Raw genomic sequence first — 25,880 nt, forward strand, 5'->3', positions numbered from 1 at the left:
TATTAATAAAGTGTCCTGACGCGGTGAAAGGGACTTTCCGGTCCAAAAAGTGAATTATACAGAAACTGTATTAGAAGTTGACTCTTTCTGATTGGTGGAGAAGCTCTGTTAAAATTCTGCTCACTAATATTCACACATTTAAATTTGTCCATATTACACGAAGCAAAATAATCGTATGTGTATAGTTTATAAGGGGCTGATTTTCTGAATTGCCTTTTTCTTGCATGTAAAACACTTCAAATTGATCGTCTTTGATTGTCAATTTTAAAAAAATATATAAGTAAAACTAATTGAGGGCGTGATCCATCAATTTTTGGCTTTTGTATGTGAAAAAGCAGCTCAAAGTCTATCCAATGGTATTAAAAATTCAAAATTAAATTTTTTTGGCTGTAAGGTCCCTTTCATCGCGCCAGGACACATATATTTGCTTATTTCCAAATCCGAATTTTGACATAGAAATAATAATTGTTTTAAATTTAATGCAATTAATGTTCAAATATATCCTGGTATTCATTGAATTTTAAAATAAATTTTCTTTCTGTGTATTATATATATTACGGTCAATGTCCAAAAGTATTCACATTTGAATTTTCTGGGCAATGTCAAAAAGTTTAATAATTTTCATTTAAGAATTGAGGATTTCTAACTTTGTACGACATTCTTTAATCGGTAAATTTTATATAATACAGTGGAACCTCGATTATCCGAACTAACCTAGGTAAGGCCAGGTTCGGATAATCGAAAGTTCGGATAATAGAGGTTTTAATGATTTTCATAATTAAAGTAAAAAAATTGGACAGTTGAACTATATATATTTAATTTAATACATTTTTTAAAGATATATAAGTATATTGTATGTGTAAATATATATTAATTTATAATAATACATTAATAAAACAGAGAATTCATGATTATTTAAGATTTTTTTTGACATAAATTTCGTTATTTTGCTTTGAAAGATGCTAAAAATGTCCCGCGACAATAGGAATGATAAAAAAATAGAGAAAATAAATGTTAAGATTCGGAAGGTCAAGAAAAAGTCCGGATAACAGAAGTTCGGATAAAATGATTTTTGGTTCGGATAATAGAGGGTTCGGATAACAGAGGTTCGGATAATCGAGGTTCCACTGTATCTTCTCCCAAGATAAAAGTTTTACCACCAAAAACTTAATTTTAATTTTTCAAATGCATCAGTCTTTCTTTAGGCTGAACTTTTAGATATGAAGATAAATTATTGAGGAGAGAAATAGGTAAGCCCAAAACTTTATCAATTGCTTTACCGCTAGGATGTACAGTTGCAGCAATGCCTGTAAATATCATATAGTAAATATTTTTTCCTTTCCTGCTTATACATTTCTTAGGATGGAGTACACATAATTTTATCATCAATTTAACATCAATTTTATATTCTATACTGAAAACTCGTTGTAACGAATCTTGATAGAACGATCACTTCTTATAACAAACACTGATACTCTTGATATAACAAGAAAATTTTCATTAGAAAAAAAAAGAATTTAACATTTACACGTATTTTTTTCAAGTCTATACCTAAGTAATTTAATTTTTACTTTCATTATTACTATAAATAATCAATTTTTACATCTAAACGCACAATTGAGCCTTTAGATTCTAAAATTGCCTGAAAAGGGTAAGAATTCCTGAAGTGGGCCCCTACTTTTCATTGGGTCGGTGGATTTTTCTCATTCTTATATGTTTCGATAGCCTATGATGGCATAATAAAAACTTGTAAATAGTTTTCCGAAATTCGAATATTTACCATAGTTATTCAAGGTCAAAGTAATTTGTAGCGTTTTAGTAAATAGCTAATTACTCGCGATCGGATGAACCGATTTTAATAAAAATTGGAGGAGAGTTTACCTGAAGAATTGTACTTTAGATAAATGATCAAAATTTTAATTAAAAAATAAAATTTGTTTAAATAAATTAACTTTTTAATTTTAATTTTTAAACATAACTCGTTGTATCTTCGGTAAATATTATTGAAATTACTTGTAATTTGGCATACAAACGCATTTGGGTCCACACAAGGCGACAACATAATTAAAAATTTCAAAAAAAATGAATTGTTTATTAATTTTTAATTGTTTATAGAGATCCGTCAATAATCACGTTTTCTTATCTTTGCCGTCAAAAAGTCTGTGGGGAAGTTAAGACTTGAGCAAACTTCCAGTGAGACATTTGTTTATTGCTATTTGAGGAAGTTTTCTGTAAAGTTACAGAAAGATTCCTTAATTATTTATTGAAATATTTTAATTTTAAGAGAAAGGGCGGCGCGCAGTGAATCTTCGTCTACGTGCAGTCTCAAGTGATATTTGTTCACTGGCTCAATAAAACATGGTTTTTTTCTCAGAAAATCTTACTAATAAATAATATAATTTTATAAATAAATTATGTTAAAATTATATGTCTAATTAATATTTAATTAATAATAAAAAATTTGTTAGTTGAAAATGTTTATATATTGAGAAATAATACAAACTGTATTTAACTACAGAATATAAATATATTGTTTTGCAATAAATTTATAATAACTTTTGTTAGTATATCGTTTATTTACAAACTATTTCATATTTTGATCATTGAAATTATTTACAAACTTTTGCACACTCTTGAATATGATTTAGCGATAAACAGTTGAAAAATAAAAGGAAATAATTATTTATTTAAATTACATTTAATTTTAAATAAATTAACGTTATATAATATTTGTATTCATTATTATTTATTTTATTAACCTAACTAAAATTAAGTATTATAAAATATGCTTACAAGCGTATTCAGCAATGTATATTACAAATATTAATGTACGTTTTTCGTTTCTGCTAAAGTGGATAAGAATTACAAATAGTGAAATGTCAATAAAACTATTTTTACAAACTATTAAATAAATATTTTTTACGAAATTAAAATCTTTAAAAAACTAATTTCCTGAGAAATAAACCATGTTTTATTGAGCCAGTAAACAAATATCACTTGAGTCTGTACGTAACGAAGGTTCACTGCGCGCTGCCCTTTCTCTTAAAATTAAAATATTTCAATAAATATTTAAGGAATCTTTCTGTAACTTTACAGCAAACTTCCTCAAATAGTAATAAACAAATGTCTCACTGGAAGTTTGCTCAACTCTTAACTTCCCCACAGACTTTTTGACGGCAATGATAAGAAAACGTGATTATTGACGGATCTCTATAAACAATTAAAAATTAATAAACAATTCATTTTTTTTTAATTTTTAATTATGTTGTCGCCTTGTGTGGGCCCAAATGCGTTTGTATGCCAAATTACAAGTAATTTCAATAATATTTACCGAAGATACTGTTTTTAAAAAATCAAAATTTCCAATTTCAAATTTTTCCAGAATTTTTACCGTTCGACTGGCGTTATAGCGTGTAGCGGCGCGTACGTCCCCTTATTGTGCCCAACCATTCAATTTTAGTTGAAAATTCTAGAAATGAATACTCGTAATAATGAAAATAATTTTTGAAGAAGTTACAATAAACAAAGTAGCAAGTTTTAATGATTATAAAACATGAAGAAAGAAAAGTCAGGGAATTTGAAAAGAGCAAAAGCGTGGCAACCCTGATATTTTTCCAAATTTTCATGGCAAAATTGAGCAAGTGAATGAAAGTCTTTTCAGGCGCTGAAATTCTAACGAAGATTTCTGTGTTTTTAGAAAAATTTTATCTAAATTTTTCTAGATTTTTGAAAAAGTTGAAGTCAAGAGACAAAAATGAGAAAATTTGATAATGTTTTTATTTCTTTCTCACTCTACAACTTAAAAAATAATTAACGAAATGACTTCAAATACGGCTTATTTTAAGCAGAATTTAATCAGCTTTCTAACCGTATTTAAGTTTTTTGTACCTCCTTTTATTTTCGAGATATGATTGAAAAAGTGATGGCATGTTTTTTCATAGAGTCGAATGTAATCGTCCTGATACTTTTGGACGGTAGTGTATATTCATTATTTTCTTTTAATATAATGAAAACATTTAACTTAATATGGTTATCACGCATAAAGCGTTCAGGTTTAATAATAAAAGTCAGATACAAAATGTAGAGATCATTATTATATAATAGATTCAATAAATAAAAATTTTTATTACTTTTTCGCCTATTTTGGGAACGAGAGACTTATATATAATTAGGACACTCATGAAAAATCTCCTATGCTATGTGATGTCATGTCTGCTACTGCACTATGGTGAAAAATATAATTTTTCTATTTTCTTTGTAAATTCTTTGTTTATAAGCGGATTGATTCCAAACTTTTGGAAAAACTCTACTTTACGATGGGGCACGTGACCACTGAATAACATGACCTAATATTAAATTTACAAAAAAATGTCAAGAAGATGTTTTTTTTAAATTACTTCCTCATAGAGGAAGTATTGTAATACCGAAATTTTTCGAATTCGATTTTTTGACATATCTTTATGTTATTTGACCTCAGGAGTTCAAAAATGACATTTTTAAAAAATGTCATTCCGTATGTGTGTGTGTGTAAACATCACATTTTCATAAATATCTCGAAATTACGAAGAGCTTTTGGGTCGCATTTTTTTTAAATTGTAGATCTCACCTGCGGACATAAAATGAGAGTACTTTGAGATAGATTAATAAAGTTTAACTACATTTTTTTTGGATTTTTAATTTTGCAAAAAAACGTTTTTTGCCCATAACTTTAAAAAAATGTTAGGACACCTATAAATGTTTTTCCATTATTTTGTAGAGTTTTTTTAAGACGCATCTTTTGAGCCCTAATTGAACATTTTTCGTCCATATTGACCGGAGATATTAAACTTTTAAAAATTCAAAATTTTGGAAAATAAGACTTTTTTGAAAATTTTGTTGAAAAATGTAGAAGTAATCTTAAAATTATCGTTACCGACTTGTAGAGCTTCAGAAAATGCTTCGATTGACCTATTTTTGAACCTAATTCGATAATAAATTTCGAAATTATTGGTATTTTAAAAACCAAAAATTGTGGGAAATGACATTTTCTCAACTTTTTTGTTTGAAGACTTTTGTTTAACTATTAAACTATGATAACTATATTGTAGAGTATTTAAAAATACATTGATTGACCCAAGATTCAATCACTTTTACCATATTTATAAAAAGTTATTCATATATTTTCCTATTACTATTATTATCTCTATGTGGAAGTAAAGTGTTCATGAATTGAGCACCAAAATTATAAAAAAAATATACAACTTGGCAGCGGTTTTTTAATTATGAATTGCTTCCTCATGGAGGAAGAACTTTATTAGTGACCATTTTCGATTGTGATTTTTTGACATATTTCGATGTAATTTGGCCTCAGGAGTCCAAAAAAGATGGTTTTGAAAAATGGGTGTTTGTAGGGGAGACCGGGGAAAAGTCGGTCACAGGGTATTTAGAGAATAATTTTCTAGATTTTTACCTATCTGACCAAAAGTGACCGGATTTACCCTGGTCTCTCCTACTAATATTACATTAACTTCAATATCGTAAAAACTGAAAGAACTATAGGCTTCAATTTTTTTTAAATTTTAGGCCTCCCCGGGGGATATGAAATGATAGTATTTTCAGTCCATTTCATAAAGCTCAACTATATTTTTTTTGCATTTTTAATTTTGCCAAAAAACGATTTTACCATAACTTTTAAAAAATTGTTAGGACACCTCTAAATGTTTTTCTTTTATTTTGTAGTGTTTTTTTGACGCATTTTTCATCTCTTATTGAATATTTTTCGTTCATGTTAGTCGGAGATACATGTTATACTTTTAAAAGTCTAAAAATTTTAAAAATAGGACTTTTGAAAATTTAATAATATAATAATATAACCAGAACAAATTGAAATGTTCTAAAAATAATAAGAAACGCAACTCGAAATTTTACAGCAGTTTGTCGAGTAAAAATAAATAAATAACTTTTTCTTTTATTAATTTTTAGTAGTGAATAACATGGTTTACAACATTGCCCAAACATGGACATTGACCATAAGAAAACTATTATTTTAATCAACGTAGTTTAATGCTTATTTCATAAATATCATATAAGCCTTTTTCTTTAACAGGAAGTACCAGCAGCTCAATTCGATTGGAACAGTGCAGGTCTTATAAATCCTTTGGATTCAAGTACGTTTTCTAAATATACATTACAAAATTATGTTTTAATCAACATGTCATTTATAAATAAGATTGCTTTAAACCATATTATTTATTTAAACTAAAGTTATGTCACTTCATAATTTCATGAAAAATAAGTTTGTTTTCTCTCTAAGAGAACAAATTTTTTATTCCTGACATAGACCATTCTCTATACCTATATTACATGTTAACATTTACTCTTTTTCCGTAAATTATTTTATTATTGTTTCTGCGTTAAAATTTTGCGTTTTAAAAATTAACTATACATACATTAATTCATTTTAAATTATTTTGAAAATTCTCTTTCTAATCATTATCTTAAAAGTATATAGTACCAACAAATGGGCCAATTAGTCATTAATAAAAATTCAGAAACATAATTTAAAGTCCTGTTACTTATTGCGTCTCATTTGACAGTAATTAACTTTTCATTGAAAAATTAAATTAAGACATTTAATGTGTTTAATATTTGTTCAAAAATGAGTATACCATTCAACTTAAGTGTTATTCCAAACATACACGGAGAGCCCGAGCGTTGTAATTTTTGTATAAAATCACGCTAGAATTTACTATTTTCATTTTGCAATGTCCGAAAATAAGGGGCTTTTTGTATTATTTACTATTTTCTGCACTAATCCAACAAATGTTCACTAAATTAGTAAAGTATCTTACTATCGTACAATATTTCCAAACAACTGTAGTATACTCAGAAAGATTGTGTACGCAAAATTACACAACTGCACGCACCATGGACGTAAGGGGCTGTCCATAAATTACGTAAGACATTTTTTGGGTAAATTTGACCCCCCTTCCCCCCTCGTAAGATATTTTACACACATTAGCGCCATTTTTCCTATTGTTTGTAAGATCTTGATGACCCCCCCCCCTCCCCCTAAATGTCTTACGTAATTTATGGACGGCTCCTAAGAATATATGGACGGAGTACTCTCTTACAAATGTTGGTGAGGGGGATAAACTATCTGAAGAGAAAAGAGGTGTCAGTCGGACAATATTTGTCGGGGAACGTTTTCTGGTCTATGATTAATTGATTTGCTGATTGGTTATTGAGTAAAGCGGTTAGTTTAAACGAAATAGCAACAACATTATTCTTACCTTTTATGTCATTTTTGCATTATAACATAATTAATACATAAAAAAATTGATGGGTGTTACGAAAAAAAACAATCAAGATTTGGGACGAAAAAAATACTCCCGAAGAAAATATAACCAAAAATACAGTTTTCATTTTAACTTTTCTGCACAAATAAAAGAGTTTTTTCGAATTTATTTCTCTTTTGTGTTGTAATATTTATTTAAAATATAATCAAATTTGTTTTTAAAATTAAAAGTTCATTTTTTAATTTTAAAATCGGTTTATAAATAACGTGAAATACGTAAACCAAAATTTTTCAACCACTTTTTCTCTAAACACAGAAACAACGGTTAAGTATCTCCTAAAATACAATAATCCAAAAAATTGTTTAAATTCATGCAGAAACGCGGTTGTGAAATATAAAATTGGAAAGTGATGTAATGCTATAAGAATATGACAGCTGGTCTATTGTGCTCGCTGAATGCTTCTGCCCTCTTCTGGCGACTGGCAGTAAACTGCTTGTTGCTGTTTGTTATTACACGGAGAGAAAATATATATATTAAATTTTGTAAAAGTATTTTACAAATTGGGGAAAATAAGTGCGGCAAAGCGAAATTTTATTATAAAAAATACTAAACTTTAAAAAAAACTTATGTGAAATATAGTAAAGTTTTATTAGAATTTAATTAATATTCTTGATATTTGATATAATTATACTAAATTTCACATAAGTTTTTCTAAATTTCAGTATTTTTTGTACCAAAATTTCGCATTGTCGCACTTTTTCCCCAAATTGTAAAATACTTTTACAAAATTTAATATATATTCTCTCTCCATGTACATTACTTTCCAATTTGACATTTTACAACCGCGTTTCTGCATGAATTTAAACAATATTTTCGATTATTGTAATTTAGAATATAATTACCCGTTGTACGTTGGCATATTTTGTAAAAAGTGTCTGTGTTTAGATAAAAAGTGGTTGAAAAATGTTTGTTTACCTATTTCACGACATTTAAACCAGCGAGTGCTGGTTTTGTTGGGCGATAATCAGAGATCTCACGAAACCTACACGGAAAAAATTCTGGGACATTAGATGCGCCGAGGACAGTGTCAACAGCAGTACATTTTATTTTGCACGTCTAAGGTGCCATTTCGAGATATCAGACGTACATAATGCACGTCAGATACGCCAAACTGGCACAGATGGCGTGCAAAATAAATGTAGAAGAAAATTTGACACAACCTGTACATCTAACGTGCCGATACTTTTTCCGTGTAGAAATTTCGCAGGCCTTTCAACATCGTTAAACATAAATTGACAAATATTTTCTGCCAATATACAATGCAACTGCCTATTGCTTTCTTCTATAAGTTCATTCTTTGGAAAACTATATACACTAGAAAAAAGTTGGTGTGATTTTTGTTGCGTTTTAAATTAACCAATGTTAAACGACATAGAATGTGGCGCCATCTATGACGGTTAAATTTGTTGCGTGTTATTTTAACACCAAATTCGGTGTTAAAATAACACTTTTTATTTTCTGTGTAAAATAAATGTGTCAGTGAGAATGTAACAAACTTTTAAATACATTTGCGCCATTTTTATGCTGAGTGTAACGAATATCTTGACCCCCCCCCCCTACCACCTGAAGCGTTACTTAATTTAAGTATGGCCCCTACGATTTAAATGTTAACCAATCACAGCCCTGAATTATTTTCATCGACCAATATGTCCGCAATACATTAGTTTCCCTCTTACGTCTGTGCGCGCACGGCCCGCAGGCAGTGATGGGTACGTAATATACGTCACGTAAATTACATGAGTATTTTACGTATTTTACGCATAAAAATTACAGTAGAATTAATGATTAAACGAACTTACAAGTGAAGTTCGATCATAATTATATGAATTACTTGTTCGAAGATACTTAGTTACTTGTAGTACCGCAACTTGTTGCCACACGGAAAAAAAAGTTCACGAATCTCTCGTGAACTAGTATATCACTTTTGGATGGGACACAAAATTTCAAAATTTTCATTCACTTTTGATTAGAAATGGCGAACGTCAACGAAAAACTGAAACAAAGTTAATGAATTTTTGATGAACTGTTAATGAAGAGTAGTTCGTCAAAAGTAGAGGTACAAGTTCACGAAAAAATCGTGAACTCGCGAGTGTCAGTAGTATGCGCAGTTCGTAATGCGCATCAAATATGGCTGATCAAGCATTCATCATTCAGTCGGTGTCATCGGTGTTTACATTCGGGAAAATTCTTTGATGAAAGTTATTATTTAGAATCAGTGTTTTTTATTACTTAGTGAATATTTTTGTTTGCTAATTTCCTTTGTGAAACAAATAATTCATAAAATGAATTAAAAGTTACGATAAGGGACTTTTTCTACTTTGCACGGTCCTGAGTTTTACAGCAGACAAAGCTAATCGTTTCGTTTGTCGAAGGACAGTGTATCTAGATTTAGCCGTGGCGGTTAGTTGTTAGAAATATTATGTTATAGGGTATAGGTACTAGGTTCGAATCCCGTGAAGCGAATTACGAATTTTAATGGCGATAAAATTGTGTATTCTGTGTAGTTGGGTGCGTAATAGGCGTCAAGTTATCAAATAAAGTGAAATACTATAAAAAAGTAGTGTCTCGAAATTATTTTTTCTTGTTTTTAGCATTTTTTAAAAGTTCACGAATTTTTCGTTAACTTTGACGAAAAGTTCGGAAACCGTACTATGTTTCTAGTGAAGGAGTTGATGAAATTTTGACGAACTGTGTTTGTTGATTTTCAAGAATTTTGTGTCCCATCCAAAAGTGCTATACTAGTTCACGAGAGATTCGTGAACTTTTTTTTCCGTGCAGGTGACGCCAATTTTTAGTGATAGAAAGAGAAAAATCGGACGCTCTCTTTTCTCCTTCTATTCTTTCCCCTTGCTGTTACTCTCTACTTCATTTAGTTTAGAGTGTTATAATTTAAAAAGGGGTTCGGGTTTATAAATCATTATTTATTATCTTTTATTAATTTTAATTTAATTTTTTTTTTTTTTTTGGTGGGAAATAGTATCTTCGAACAAGTAATTCATATAATTATGATCGAACTTCACTTGTAAGTTCGTTTAATCATTAATTATATTTCATTTTACTTGTTCGAAGATACTTAGTTACTTGTAGATGTTTAGAGTAAAAAATCAGTTTTTTTTGTAATTTTATTAATGAAACGGTACAATCTTACAATCTTAGCTTATATTTATTAAATTGTTATTAAACTTGAACTTGTACAGTCTTTTTTCATCTTAAACAATAAAAACACAATGACTTAAGAGATAACTGTATTAGAAAAATTATTTTCTGCGCAGGTTACTGCCCAACGGGAAGTTGCCAATGTTAACGATTGGTTCAATAATGGGCCATGCTTGGTGCCCAATGGTTTTTTCTTGGCAAAACAATTGGCAACCATCATTGGACCACCAATGGTTTAAACTTGGGATGATCACGCTACTGCCAATGATCGGTAGCCAAGCATCGGGCCAATATTAGTTGCCAAGGAATTGCCAAGGAAACAAAATCGATTTTCAAAAGCTTGATTTTTTATTGGCAGCCAACAAAAAACCAAGGTTTTAAAAATTGGTTTTTTTTAATTATTAATTAAAATTTATTTTTAAAAAATATATTTTTCAAAAATTTATTTTTTAAAAATATATATTTTTTTAAATTAATAGAACATATTAATTTAATTTGTCACCTCTGGTAAAACAAAGATGAAAGACTGATAAATTCCCTCACTTTATATCTTACAGTGGAGGGATAACTGTGAATGTCTTTGCGAGAGAGGAGCAGGTACTTATATAGAGCCAGTGAAACAGGTCACAAGCGAGAAGAAATCACTAGCATGCACTCTGGCGGCGCTTGTCGGAACTGTTTTCTGGCGCGCATGCATATCCTGACGTTATCGACACAGCGCTTGGCAACCAACGTTGCGCCACTTCCGACAAGCGCCGCCAGAGTGCATGCTAGTGATTTCTTCTCGCTTGTGACCTGTTTCACTGGCTCTATATAAGTACCTGCTCCTCTCTCGCAAAGACATTCACAGTTATCCCTCCACTGTAAGATATAAAGTAAGGGAATTTATCAGTCTTTCATCTTTGTTTTACCAGAGGTGACAAATTAAATTAATATGTTCTATTAATTTAAAAAAATATATATTTTTGAAAAATATATTTTTTTAAAATTAATTTTTGAAAAATATATTTTTTGAAAATAAATTTTAATTAATAATTAAAAAAAATCAATTTTTAAAACCTTGGTTTTTTGTTGGCTGCCAATAAAAAATCAAGCTTTTGAAAATCGATTTTGTTTCCTTGGCAATTCCTTGGCAACTAATATTGGCCCGATGCTTGGCTACCGATCATTGGCAGTAGCGTGATCATCCCAAGTTTAAACCATTGGTGGTCCAATGATGGTTGCCATTAATGTTCCAATAATGGAACGGAGTTCGCCAAGCATGGCCCATTATTGAACCAATCGTTTACTTCCCATTGGGTGGTCTATTATAAAATTTACTGAATACTCTCGAAGATTCAGACCATCCTGCCGCTTTTTTAATACTATTAATATCAAGACCTTTTGCTAATGCTCTGGAGGTAGAAGCATGCCTAGTGCTATGAGCCTTAAATTCTTCCTCCAGGCCTGCCTTACTCATTACAAACTTCAACCAACGACTTATAGTTTGAGTACCAACCCCCTTATGAGGTTTTTGAAAGGAAATTAAAAGTTGTTTTACTTGACCTCTTAGGCTTTTTGTTACTTCAATATAGAGTAATAAAACTCTAGCTATACATAAATCGACATTATTAAAATAAGGAAAACAGGCATATGGCTGCTAAGCTCCTGGTCTGGAAGTTTTTACTAATTTAGAAACTCTGATTTCTACTCCGCTTGTGAGAGTCTTAATATTATCTAAACTGATTAAGGAAAGGGTTTGAACCCTGAAAGCTGATCCTAAAGCTAATAACATAACTAGTTTTAAGGTTAATTTCTGCAAATCTAATCTATCCGTAGGACTCCATTCTTTTAATTTAATTAAAACTCTGTCTACGTCCCAAGTTGAGTCGTATCTAGGAGCTGTTGGACGAAGCTTGAATACTCCTTTGAAGAACCGATTGTTCCAATCTACGGTTGAAAATAATTTAATTTTCCTTTTTTAAAATAGCGCCAATTTCTGGGTGTGAGACACAGCATATCACCAGTTGTGAGACGGTGTTAACACCCATCTGGGCAGCATAAAAAATACGACTTTGCAGGCATACTATTTAAATGTTGTTTTTATTTTTTTTCTAGTATTTTTGGGCATGTCAAGTGGAAAAAAGTCAATTGATTCAGAAGAAAAAATATTATTAAATATTATTAAATATTATTATTTAGTATATTATAATAATATATATTATTAATATATTTAATTATTTCTACTAAACATAACGTTTTATGTCAAACTTATTAAATTTTAGCAATTTTTAATGAGTGTCTCACAACTGGAGACATTTTTTTTTTGAAAAAAGCGATGTGCTCGGAAAATGTATCGTAAAATTTTTTGAGTTCATCGAAACACGACACTTTCTTTTAAAAAAAGTTGCGTATTTCTGTTATCTTTCGAACGGTGTATTTTATTTACAATTTCGTTTACCCGTTTACAATTTACGGGTCAAAAATAAAACCCGTCTCACAACTGGAGACTAGGGTGGTCCAAAAAACAAAAAGTCAGAATTTTTTTGTTCTCACCCCCCAGGATTGAAGTTTGTAGGAAAAAAAATACCCCTGTTTTTTTACTTCACAATAAAATAATATTAACGAGTGCCTCAAAGCCCCTCAAATTTCTTATGTATTTTAAATGAGAAAAAAACCATTTTTCGTAAATTTAATATAAAATCTAAAGAAAATATTTTTTTTCACTCGGTTCAGGATGTTTTTTCTAGAGTGTTTAAGGAATAAAATCCTTTTACATATTTAACAAATTTTTTATTTTCTATATTTTTTTTTTATTTTTGAAAAATTCTCAAAAAAGCAGAAAACGGTAATTTATTATTTTTTATTCGTTATTATATTTTTTTCTCATTGATTGTAATATAATTGGTTTTATGAATTTAATATTTAATAGATTCATAAAAGTTAATTGAATTACAATAGATGAGAAAAAATGATAATAAGTAATAAAAAATAATATATTACCGTTTTTTTGTTTTTGAAGAATTTTTCAAAGCTAAAAAAAAATAAAAAATTTGTTAAATATGTAAAAGGATTTTATTCCTTAAACACTCTAGAAAAAAAACATCCTGAACCGAGTGAAAAAAAAAATTTCTTTAGATTTTATATTAAATTTACGAAAAATGGTTTTTTTCTCATTTAAAATACATAAGAAATTTGAGGGGCTTTGAGACACGGGTTAATATTATTTTATTGTGAAGAAAAAAAACAGGGGTATTTTTTTCCTACAAACTTCAATTCCGGGGGGTGAGAGCAAAAAAATTCCGACTTTTTTTAAATGTATTTTTGGACCACCCTACTGGAGACTCTCCCCTACCTTTTTGTCTCATCAAATTTAAAATTGGTTTTGTTAATTTTGTAAAAACCAAAGGAGCAGAAGTTAACCCAAAAGGCAGAGCATTAAATTTATATAAGATGCCGCGATATCTAAACTTAAGATATTTTTTGTGATCTTCATGTATAGGCACGAGTAAATATGCATCCTTGAGATCTATCCTACACAAAAAATCACCTACATCAAGTAAATTGACAGCTGTTCGGATGTCCTCAATTTTAAAATGTTCTTTTTTAATGAATTTATTAAGTCCCTTTAAATTTAAAATAAATCTGTGAGATCCGTCTGGCTTATCTACCAAAAAATAAGGAGATAAAAATTGATCGAGTTCATTTTTGCATTGCTCTATGGCACCGGAATTTTCTAATTTTTTTATCGAAATATCTAAATTTGTATTCGGACTTAAGGAAAAGGGTTCATTGGTTTGAAAAACCTTAAACTCAAATTCTAATCTATACCCTTTAATTATACCCAAAATAAAAGAATCTTGAGTGATCTGAGCCCAATTTTTAAAAAAATATTTTAGTCTGGCGGCAGTTCTTACTTCATCGATTATCTCCTGGTTCTCTGCGGCTGGACTGGGAATAAAACCTCTTTGACGGATTCCTTTGACTGCTGAAATTGCTTTGCTGGTTCTTGGAGGTGTTGAATTTTTGATTGTAGTTGGAGCTCCCCCGATTCACCTCCTTCTTGATGGTGGAGCTGCGCCAGTTTAAAGACCTGGTCGGATTTCTAAAATTTTGTTTTTCTTTAGGTTTTAGTTCCTTGGAAAGTTTTTCCATAGCTTTGGAAGTATCAATTAAAGTTCTTAAATTGTCACCGAAAAGAAGAGAAGTGGGTTCGACTTTTCTTAGAACCTTTTGAATTCTTTCTTCGTATCTACCGAGAAGAAAAGTTTTTCGCGCCATTGTCAAGGCAGAAAATAATTCTGATAACAATTTTAAAGAAATCGAAAGATTTCTTAAAACCTCCTCTCGATCAAGAGGAATATTTTCGTCCTCTAGAATAGCATTGAAAATTGATGCACAACTTGATAAGGCTGCTCCCGTCAGGTTTTGATAACCTTTAAAATGTTCATCTCTAGCTAACACCTTCGGATGAACGTCGACCTTAACCTACTCATTAAGTGCAGGCGCTTCTAAATTTAGCGCCCCCTTTCGAGGGACTAATGCAATTAAATTTTCTTTTTCTTCTTTTTTTCCGATTCCGTCTTCAATCCAAACTTTTAATCTATTCACGAGATCTTCGCGCAGCTTTAATTCATTCGAAGGTTTAACAGGATCGCCTCCCAAGAAAAAACCAATCTCATTTTCTGTATCGCTTTCCTCCATTGGCGCGTCACCCTTGTCCGCCATGTTCTGGTCGTTCTGGTTTTCGTGTTTAATATGTCTGAATGAGAAAATGGAAACTCATTTAATTTTTGAAATGAGTTATTAGACACAGAAAAAGATTTGCATTCCGTCCTTAATTCCTGATTAAGGATCAGAGTTTCATTTTGACTCAAGGCTACAGTTCCAGACTGAAGCTCGGTCTTTTTGCCAGGAGAGTTCGTCTGAGACGTGAATCCAAATTCTAAATAATTACCTTCGTAAGACAATTCTTCCTCGGTTTCTTCCATTTCTGCTAACTCTCCATGCACAATATTCATTTGCCTTTCCAAATCCTGCAATTGTTGCTGCTTTAATTCCCTCGCCGTCCTTGCGTCCATTTTAAAAGTATTTTTAACAACTGGTCGTTACTAACGCCAAGAAACGAATGAAGTAGAGAGTAACAGCAAGGGGAAAGAATAGAAGGAGAGAGGAGAGCGTCCGATTTTCCTCTTTCTATCTCTAAAAAGTGGCGTCATCTGGCAACAAGTTGCGGTACTACAAGTAACTAAGTATCTTCGAACAAGTAAAATGAAATATAATCTCCCACAAGTTAACTTCCCATAAGTTAATTTTCCCCTATCGTGTACCACTTCCACCTAAAAAAATAAACATGCGCATAGTGTTATCAAGATGGCGACACATCATAACCTCAAAAGACTTGAAACATTATATATTTAATAATATTTTGAAATGGACCGCCATGCGCAATAGGTTACTGCGCAACAATTTCCCCTTAGACCCACCAAAATTAACTTGTGGGAGACTCTACTGTACAGTAGAGTGCAAAGATGCCTTCCTAGTTTGAACGTGTCACACTCATATGTTTCCATAGAAACATATGAGTGCGACACGTTCAAACTAAGAAGGCATTTGGTACCCTACCGTACCTCAAAAATTTCAAACACATTGCATTTTTTATGGTGGGGAGTAAAATGCCCATGTAATTTACGTCAAAAACCTCGAGTGACGCGTCACTTCCCAACACTGCCCACAGGTTAAAAAGGCCAACGCACAACTGCTTCGCGAACCACTTTCGCGAAGTAGTTGTGCTTACTGCTTAGGCCTATACTCCGTCCATATTAGGTAGTTCAAGTTGGGTGGGGGAAATCCAATATGGCTGATATCAGCTGATTTACCGGAGGACAATCAATGCATTGAAGTCAATGGGACGAATCAGTTTTTTAACCATAACTTTTTAAAAATTCATTTTTGAACCATAGTGTAATGGAAAATTATTCTTTATTTATCAAAAGCTATTTTTAAAAATAATAAAATTTAATTTTTTGGTTTATAACTGGAGGCCCAGATCTCCAATTATAACTAAGGGGAAAAGGGGAGGAAGGAGAGTAAAATGGAAGACAACAATACTTTAAAATAACAAATGTTTATTTACTTACTTATCATTTGTCTTATTTCCACCTGGGAATATGGTCACACAATGATAACGGCGAAAACTGTCACAACGAGGTATAGACAGGTTTATCCTCAAACAGGGCAAAACAACAACCCTAGTAGAAATTTGTTATGGAGCCAGTGGCGGATCCAGAATTTACTCCAGGGGGGGGTCATTTATAGATTCGGCGAGCAACGACCATAATTAGATGACCTTTTTTTTATGTAAATTTTTCGCCCCAGGGGGGGGGGTCATGACCCCCCCCTGGATCCGCCACTGCATGGAGCCACTCCATTGTTCAAGTTACTGGACAGTTTTTGTCACGGACGCTGATTCTAAGCGGACTGGTAAATAACTAAAGTTACTAACCAACGCTCTTCGTCAAAAGATTCAAGTTGAATTTGATATTGGCTAGACATAACTTCTGTCTAGTTTTTTTTAATGTTACTTTAAAGTACTCCTAGAAATTATAGTTCTAAGTTTGTCGTGTCGATGACACTGCAATATGTCTAATAACTATAGACAGCTCGACTGATTATTTGCTAGAGATAAATTTGTTCTTATTTTTTCCAATATTTTAAAACTTTTCATTTTAATTTGTTATTAATTAAAAATTTAATTAATTTATTACTATAAATTTATAATATTAATTAATAATAAAATTAATTAATAATATTAACTAATTAATATTTACAATCATTTATAATAAATATAAAAATAATAAAATTAGTTGAAAATTAATTTTTTTAAATTCCATTTTAGTTTAATTATAATTTTCTATTAATTGAAAATTTAATAAATTTATTATTATTAATTAATAATCAATTAATCATATTAAATAATAAAATTAATTAATAAATATTTATAATAATTTATAATAAATTAATAAAAATAATTAAAAATTTTATTACAGTAATCAATTTATTTATTAATTGTTAACGTTGCAAATTAAATTACTAAAAAGTTATAATAATTAAAAAATCATCTAAAATGTTTTAGTACATAGAAAATATTAAAAGTATACATATACCAATGCTTTAAATCTCTAGTTACGGCACTGAACTGAAACATATGTGCAGTGGTTATTAATTCTCAGTATCCATTATCCATTGCGTTGAACGGCCGAGTGCGTTAAGCGGTGCTACTTTAGTCTAGCGGGACCCGGGTTCGCTCCCCGTTTACTCCCCAAGATTTTTTCGGTGAAATTGCGTTATCGTTTTAAGGTTTATATATAGATTATAATTGTATATACTATTAAAAATTATTTGTTTCAGCGTTATTGTTAATAAAAGTGCTTTAAAAAAATGAAAGTTGTTTGAAAACAGTAAATATTTAGGATATTCGAATTTAGAATTTTTTTTTAATTGAATTAAAAATCAAAAAGTAATGTAGAAAATTACAAGTAATAATGTACTATTTACATTATTTTTATATAATAATTCAACTAATTAATTAAAAATTATAAAATATTATATAATTTTTTATTCTATTCCATTTATTATGTATATATTATAATGGATACAGAAATTTTCCAAAAATATTTTTTATTGAATTTCTTTGGTGCTAAATAGAAATTTTATTTTAATTGCATGAAGATAGTAACTTGATGAAAAAAGCGTGACACTCCATTCCAGTTATTAGGCAGTAAAGTAACTAGACAATTTCAAGCGCGACTGGACAGTTCCTTTATAATAACTAGGACAAATTTCTACTAGGGAAGTGTCGCGTCTACTTGCTAATCCGGCGATTGACACCCTCGAGGCCCTTCGGTCGTTTCCGGGTTCAATCGCCTGATTCGCAGCAGACGCGGGAAGATTTGTAACGCCACGTTACAGGTTTTATTGTTTTAAAAAATAGCTTTCGATAAATAAAGAATAATTTTCCATTACACTATGGTTCAAAAATGAATTTTTAAAAAGTTATGGTTAAAAAACTGATTCGTCCCATTGACTTCAATGCATTGTATGTCCTCCGGTAAATCAGCTGAAATCAGCCATATTGGATTTCCCCCACCCAACTTGAACTAGCTAATATTCTTACGTCCATGGCACGCACAACGAATTTCACTGAAAGTATACATCTTTGTTTCCTTATATATTAACTGATGAAAATTTAAAGCACTTACGAGAAAGCAGTTTTCTTGTAACAACTTATTATAGATATAGTTCTTGGGACAGGAATAATGCAAAATTTATAAATGTGACGCGTCGCGAAGAAAAGCACCTAAGAAGTTGCCATCGGCTCAAATACGGAGATTGACGAAGTTAGCAACCAATAGAAATGCAGGCGCCACATGACTGCACTCGCTAGCCTACACTTGTTCACCAGAAATTACCACAATTGCACACAATTAATATTAGTTTTTTATAGAAAATGTTTTTATTTTTCAGATTTTGTCTAATATAATTAGATGAAATTATTTATCAATTTTGGCAAATTTATCTATTTCTTTTGTACAATATGATGTAAGTCCCCTTATTTCCGCACTTTGCTATGAGCTTTTTGTAATTTTTGCTAATAGCGGTCTCTCCGTGTATATTTCACAGCAAAAACTTTTATTGATGTTTATTGTGTAAAATCTATCATACAGGTGGTGGTTTGTGTGCTCTTTTGCCACTGGATTTACTTTGTCCATTTGATCCTCTACTAACACCGCATTGTTCCGCACATTCCGAATCCTATCATCACGACGCTACTTGTTCTGGAATCTCAATATATAACTGTAAGTGTCGAAGCTAGAATAGCTTTGTGCACGTGCATGCAATTGTAGATTGTAGAAACCTGCATAACAAAGTTAATACTTTAGAAAGGTGATTTTTCCCTCGTATTTTCTCCATCACAGTACACTGGAATACCTATTGCAACCTTGGTAAGAAGGGATCGATTAAAATATATTCAAATGTTTACCCATTTGCATTTTAATGTACTTAATTTCCTTTTATTAAAATAGATTAGAATGTTAGTAATATTTATGTCATAAATGGATTGAAAGGAAAATATTTGTAGAACCCAGTAAAAAAAGAATTGCCCGAAAGCGAACGTTTACACGTGAAAACCGTATTGGGGGGTTACGTCCAATTCTGTTTTTTTACCGTCAATCATATCCTCCTAAATTTCTCGGCCTCATGTTTATTGACTTAATTTGGCATTCTAATCGAAAGCAGACTATGTATACAGTGGAACTTCGATTTTCCGTCTCTCGGTCTATCGTCACCGCGGTTATCCGTCACTGTCAAAGATAATTTTTTTTAGGGGCCATTCAAGTATTACGTAAGCATATTTTTCAGGTTTTTAGACCCCCCCTCCCCCATGTATGATTTTTTATATGCATTAGCGCCATTTTTTCTAATGAAAATAAGCAATAGCTGGACCCTCCCTTCCCCTCCCCCTTAAATGCTTACGTAATACTTGAATGGTCCCTTATTTAAAAAATTGACTTTGCTTTGACTTTTCGGCTTTTTTAAATCAAAAAATAAGATGTTACGTTTTTTTTTAATACAAATTGAGGCCTTGGATCCAATAACTCGCGCGACGCTCGAAGGCACGCGCTAATACCAGTCGGGTAGCAGTGAGTGGCCCAAAGGCGCTCACTGCTCACTGACTGATAATTGCGCGTTCCTCTGAGCGTCGGGCGAGTTATTGGATCCAAGGCCTCAATTGTTTTGTAAAATTGTTTGTTTACATATTGAAGTCCATAATATAGAAAAGTATAGGTTATATAAATCTCAAATCACTTGTAACTTCGACTATCCGTCATTTTGGTTTTCCGTCAAGGTGTTGGTCCCGTGCCTAACGGAAAATCGAAGTTCCACTGTACTGTTGATCTATTACCATATGATTTAGGAAGTTTTCGAGGTTCCCCTGAGAAAAGGTACACTTATACTTCCAGCGCCTTAAGCACGAGCCTCAAAATCATACGGTAACAGATCAACACTACAATCTACCTATCAAATTTCAGTTTCTTCACATTTTAACAAAATTTCGTACTTTCTGTTCGTCATCGGCATTTTTACACTTTAAAACACTCACTCTTCTCAATTGGAATGAATTATACTCCGCAACTAATGATTTCCTTAAACGGAATTAAAGGGAATTCAGATTCTGGTGACATGGTTACAGAGAATTGAATAGAAATGAATAACTTAACTTATTAACTTAACAATTGATTTGGAATTCAAGGACATAAAAGTGCCAATCCACTTTAATTCACCCCTTATTACTGAGTTCGTCAACGAAGATCACAGAAATGAAGAATAAAAATAACACAGTTTTTCATGCGGCTAATTTATATAACCCTGAAGAATTGACTGCATTGATAAAACAAAGTAAATGTCGAGCGAGAAATGTAACAAAATAGTTCGGATCATGGTTGAAATAAAAACAGTTCAGTAGCGTTCTGGTATTTTCTTTCTACCACAACGCGTTTTGGAGCAATATTATATGAGATTAGTTTAATACAACGTGTTGTGGCGCATGTACTCTTATACCATAACACGAATTTCGTGTTATTACCAAATTCAAATAGCCAGAACGCGCTTGGTCGATTATTTATTCAATAAGCGTTTTCGGGTTTTGACCCTAAAACAGTTCATTTTTTTACATTCGAAAATGAATTCTGGCCGGCGACCTAAAAAATTCCAACTTTCGCAAAGTAAAAACCACCCTAGTCTATGATCTTCTATATTCTAGACGTCGAAGTTGTTGTCTATTAGACGTCTATCGCTCAGAACTCGAGTGGTCTATTCGACACAACACTGCTAGATTTCGAACCATGCCATGCCAACTCCCTACCTAAAATTGGACCCTGTAATTCTTTATATTTTGACCTTAGGCTTGCAATCAGCTACCTAAATTCGTGTTTAGTATAATATAAAAATGTGCATGAAGCAAAATTGACAATTTACCTACCTGACAAGCAACGAAATTATTATTTAACAAAAATTACATATAGGATAAATGTTACAATAGTAGACCACCGGCATACCAGATTATTATTAGAAGACTTATTAGCAATGATAATACAAATGTTTAGTGATAAACAAAGTTTATAACCAGTTGAATTCCATTTATGACGTAAATATTGCTGACACTTTAATTCAGTTTAATAAAATTAAATGACATTCTGTTGAACGACAATTTTGTTACATGTCGAGCAAAGGTGGGCAGAAAAGCGTTAATCCGTTAATCGTTAATTAACGGAGTTAACTTTTTCGTTACTTTTAAAAACCTTTAGCGGACTGGTTAACTTCCGTTACATTTCTCTTTCGTTAACTTGCGTCCGTTAAATTTATTCTTTTTTTTGAAATTTCGTATTAGCATAATAAAAAATATTTTGTCTAAACTTTAGAACGAATTCAGATTAGCAGCAAAGGAATGCCACGCGATATAATGTCGAAATCATCGATCAGTTATACACACTTGCTATTTACTGAGATCAGGTTGAGACTATAATAAACAAATATATCTTGGGCAACGCATATACACGGAGAAAATTTATTCCTGAAATTTACCGAATTTAGTTCTGTAAAACTGAGATGAACTGTCAAAACAGTAATTTTTCAACAACTAGACTGTAAAACTTGAGTAAAACGTAAGATAGGTGTTCGCTACATTCATTTTTACTGAATAGTTTGGTAAAACGTAAGATAAATGTTCTTCTTCTTCTTCTTCTTCTTCTTCTTCTTCACTTATTTTCTACAGTATGAGAGTTACTTATAGGCATTAACGTATAATTTTTTTCTTAGAAAATGCAGGTCGTCAAACTTTGACAAAAAAATTTAAGAAATTTGAAATATAATTTTTTGTACTACAAATTATTCTAGAAAATGTATAAAACATGATATGATGTAGATTTTTAAAGAGAATTTAATAAAAAAATATGTTTGAATTTTAAAAATTATTTTTCTGTTAATAAGATTGTTTAAAATTTTTTGAATATTTTTGGTCCAAGTTTGACAATCTGCATTTTCTATGAAAAAAATTACACGTTCATTATTTTAGAAGTTATTCAAATTTTTGTAAAAATTGAAAATGACGATTCTTTAAAAATAACTAAATAAAATATTGGATAAATGACTTCTAAAAAATCTTGTTCTTTTCAAAATTTTATCATCTTTTAAGAAAAAAAAGAAAAAAAATTTAGTTTCCATTAATTTTGTATTAAAATGTTTTTCATTCATCTGAAAATGCGTGGTCTCTTAATTTTGACCGGTAGTATAATGCGGATATAGTTAAATATGCAATAAAAATGCAGTTTGAAAAAACTAAGTTACTCATGTGAGAAGGGGGGGGGGGGCTTCAGCAAAAGTCTACGTTAGTCTACGCAGGGGGAAGAAGGAACCAAAAAGTGACAAAAATAGGTCTACGTAGCTTATGAACGCTCCCTTTACAGTCGTGTTATTTAATGCTATCGGTCTATAATTTTCTGTTTATTCCATTATCTCCCTTCTTCAACATTATATTAGTTACAAACTTTCCCCAATTCTGCGGGATCGTCTCAGTTTCAAAAATTTTATTGAAAAATTGTTCTAATTGTAAGAACAGAAACCAATTCCATTCTTACAATTGGAAATACTACGGATTACTTCCTGAAATATAATAAAATTGTCCAAAATATAGGATGAGATACATTTAAGAACGAATTATTTAACGCTGACCTTGAGGTGATTATAGGATTGGATGACCGGAGTTAATCAATTCGTGACTGTTGAATAGGACGCGTTCTAACTGAATTAATAACAGTCCAAAATTGATTTTGTCTAGAGGTGTGCATTTAATCGAGTCGAACCGAACATTAATCGACTCGATAACAGAAAATTCGAATCGGAGATAATTCGATTCGAACTAGTCAATTCGAAAATCGGCATTTCAAATTGCACAACTCGACTCGATTTTCGAATCAAGTCGGCCAATTCGAAAATCGAAGTTAGACTTTCGAATTGCTATGTAATGTGCTATGATGTGTATGCTGTATGTTGTGCAATTCGAAACTTCCAATTTCGAATTGTCCGATTCGAATCGAAAGTTAATCGAGTCGAGTTGTGCAATTCGAAACTTCGAATTGGCAAGTTCTAATCGAATTTTGCACACCTCTAGTTTTGTCGCTTTCAACAAGCAATTTTGTCAATAATTAATTTGCAATCATTTTCGTTTCTAATTTTTATCAAGTTTCTTGAGGACGAATTTACACTTAATAAATCATTGATTCTTGTATTTAATAACAAAAAATGTATAGGTTAACTCCTCACTAATCTTTCATACTGTTCGCTTTCACACAACAAATATATTTTTAATCTTTTCTAATTTAAGTCTGCGAAGGAACACTTATAAATATTGTTCTCTCTTGATTGAAAACAGTAACAATTTCATCTATTAACATTCTTAAACTAAGTTATTTTAATTTAATAAATGTGTCAATGAAAGTCGAAAGTTTATGTCAAGTTTGTTTTTTAATCCTTCTTTTTAAATGTATTTTAATAAAATTTACATTTTCTGTAGATTCAGCTGAAGTAGGTCCTGAACAAGATTTCAAACCTTCGCAAGGTGCAAAATGTCGACAGCCAAGTACGAATGCTAACCAGTTTGAAACCCAGTCAGAATCTTTTAAAATTGTTGGAGCTTTGCCAGGACCAAGTTCTACTGCGAGAAAGAAAATTGATGTAGACCCAGTGAAGAGCAAAGTCTCTCAGAAGACATCAAAAACTCCATCGAGTTTTAACGATGGTCGACCCTTCCTGATAAGCAACACGAATATTCCGTCTGGCAATCTGAGTTACGGTAAAGCAGAATTTCATAAGCAGGAACACCAGAGGAAGTCCTCGATAAGCAAACGGAAACACTCGAATGGAGAAAATGTGGTCATGGATAGATTCGGCAGGCCGATGACTGTTCGACCGGAAACAGTGAATGTTCTGAAACAGTTACCTGACATTTCATTCCTTAGTGCGCGAACGTTGCTTTTCAGTCCCGACGAGAGACACATGGTGCAAGACTTGGGCGCTATGATAAATCGAAAAATGCCTGGCTGAGTAACGTCGGTCTGAATATGAGTTTGAAAGGGCTATCAACGAAATTCTACAACATATTCAGAAAGACATTAAAACAGGACACGTACATCAACGTTCCCACTGACCGACAAAATCAAAATCCTTTGACTCCTACTACCTTTCAAACTTGTGTTCAGGCCAAATTTTCATCTTGACTCTATTAAAGTTCAATAACTTGAATTATCCTTCAAACTTGTGTTCAGGCCACCTTTCAAATTGCCTTTCTCATTGACAAAAGTCAGGAGGAAAATTCATGTTTCACTTCTAAAAATTTACATTCCGGCAAATGGAATTTTATATTTCAAACGATGAAGTAGCATTTTTATGAATGAAGCACTTTAATATTTCCTAAAAATTTCATTTCAAGAAAATTTCAATAAATTAAATATTGCTAAATAAGAATATTTTTAAAAAATTGAGAAAGCCAAAAGAATGCAAAGAAAATAATGTGAAGCATCTAAAAATCCATTTCAGTTCTTTTCTAAATAATTTTTCTTCATTGCTGGACAGAATATTTTTTGTTTTGTTGTTCTTTATTAATCAATTATTAAATTAAACAACCTGTCTTGTTCTGATATTTAATTATTATTTAAACTTTCTGTTTCATGATAAATTGTTTTTCAAGAAATAATTGAAATTTATAAAAGATTTTCTATTTATTGCAGATACTTAAATTACAAGTGTAGAATAATGATAAATCTTTTGCTTTACGTTATTTTGGCTTCAAAATTCCAAGTTCTCTTCTGTATGGAAATTTAAAGAAATTCAAAATTCTAAGTCTTTGAAAACTGATCTGTTAATTTTTCAGAAATTTATAAAATGAAATGTAGTTGGCTTTTTACAAATGTTCAATCACAGATCATACAATCAATAATGAAGGGAACTTATCATCACTAATTTATACTCAATCGTAAGTCAATTAAATAATAAAATTATCTAAAATCATTTTCATGGCACATTAAATTTAATTTCTACTAATAATTTTTCATTTTGTGGTAGCAATGTTTAGCAAACTTGGCGATATTTCGAAGAAAGGATAATTTAAAAATTTGTTTAACATCATCATTATTGGTAGTTTTTTAGACGAACTATAATTTACAAATCTTTGTAAATGGCAAATAAATTACTTTTTGTTATACCTAATTATAAACAACTTTAAATATTGTTACTTCAGTTTGATAAAAATTCATTTGTTTCCCTCATTACACAAAATTGTAAGAACTTTAA

The 25,880-nt window shown here is 31.0% G+C and overlaps 1 protein-coding gene across 2 annotated transcripts in view; it reads left to right on the top strand.

Moving 5' to 3' along the window:
- LOC122506299 (aftiphilin) overlaps window positions 1-25,880 on the top strand; it is a 39,337-nt gene extending 13,457 nt beyond the window's left edge. The window contains exons 6-8 of one of the 2 annotated variants that reach the window (XM_043618397.1): window positions 6,086-6,146; window positions 19,199-19,330; window positions 24,106-25,880. In XM_043618397.1, the coding sequence (XP_043474332.1) occupies window positions 6,086-6,146; window positions 19,199-19,330; window positions 24,106-24,635 (723 nt within the window). In that variant the 3' untranslated portion in view covers window positions 24,636-25,880. The remainder of the gene's footprint in view (window positions 1-6,085; window positions 6,147-19,198; window positions 19,331-24,105) is intronic. The other variant, XM_043618398.1, reaches the window with a different exon arrangement.

This window comes from Leptopilina heterotoma, unplaced genomic scaffold, assembly GCF_015476425.1.
Source record: "Leptopilina heterotoma isolate Lh14 unplaced genomic scaffold, ASM1547642v1 Lhet_405, whole genome shotgun sequence".
Lineage (NCBI taxonomy): Eukaryota > Metazoa > Arthropoda > Insecta > Hymenoptera > Figitidae > Leptopilina > Leptopilina heterotoma.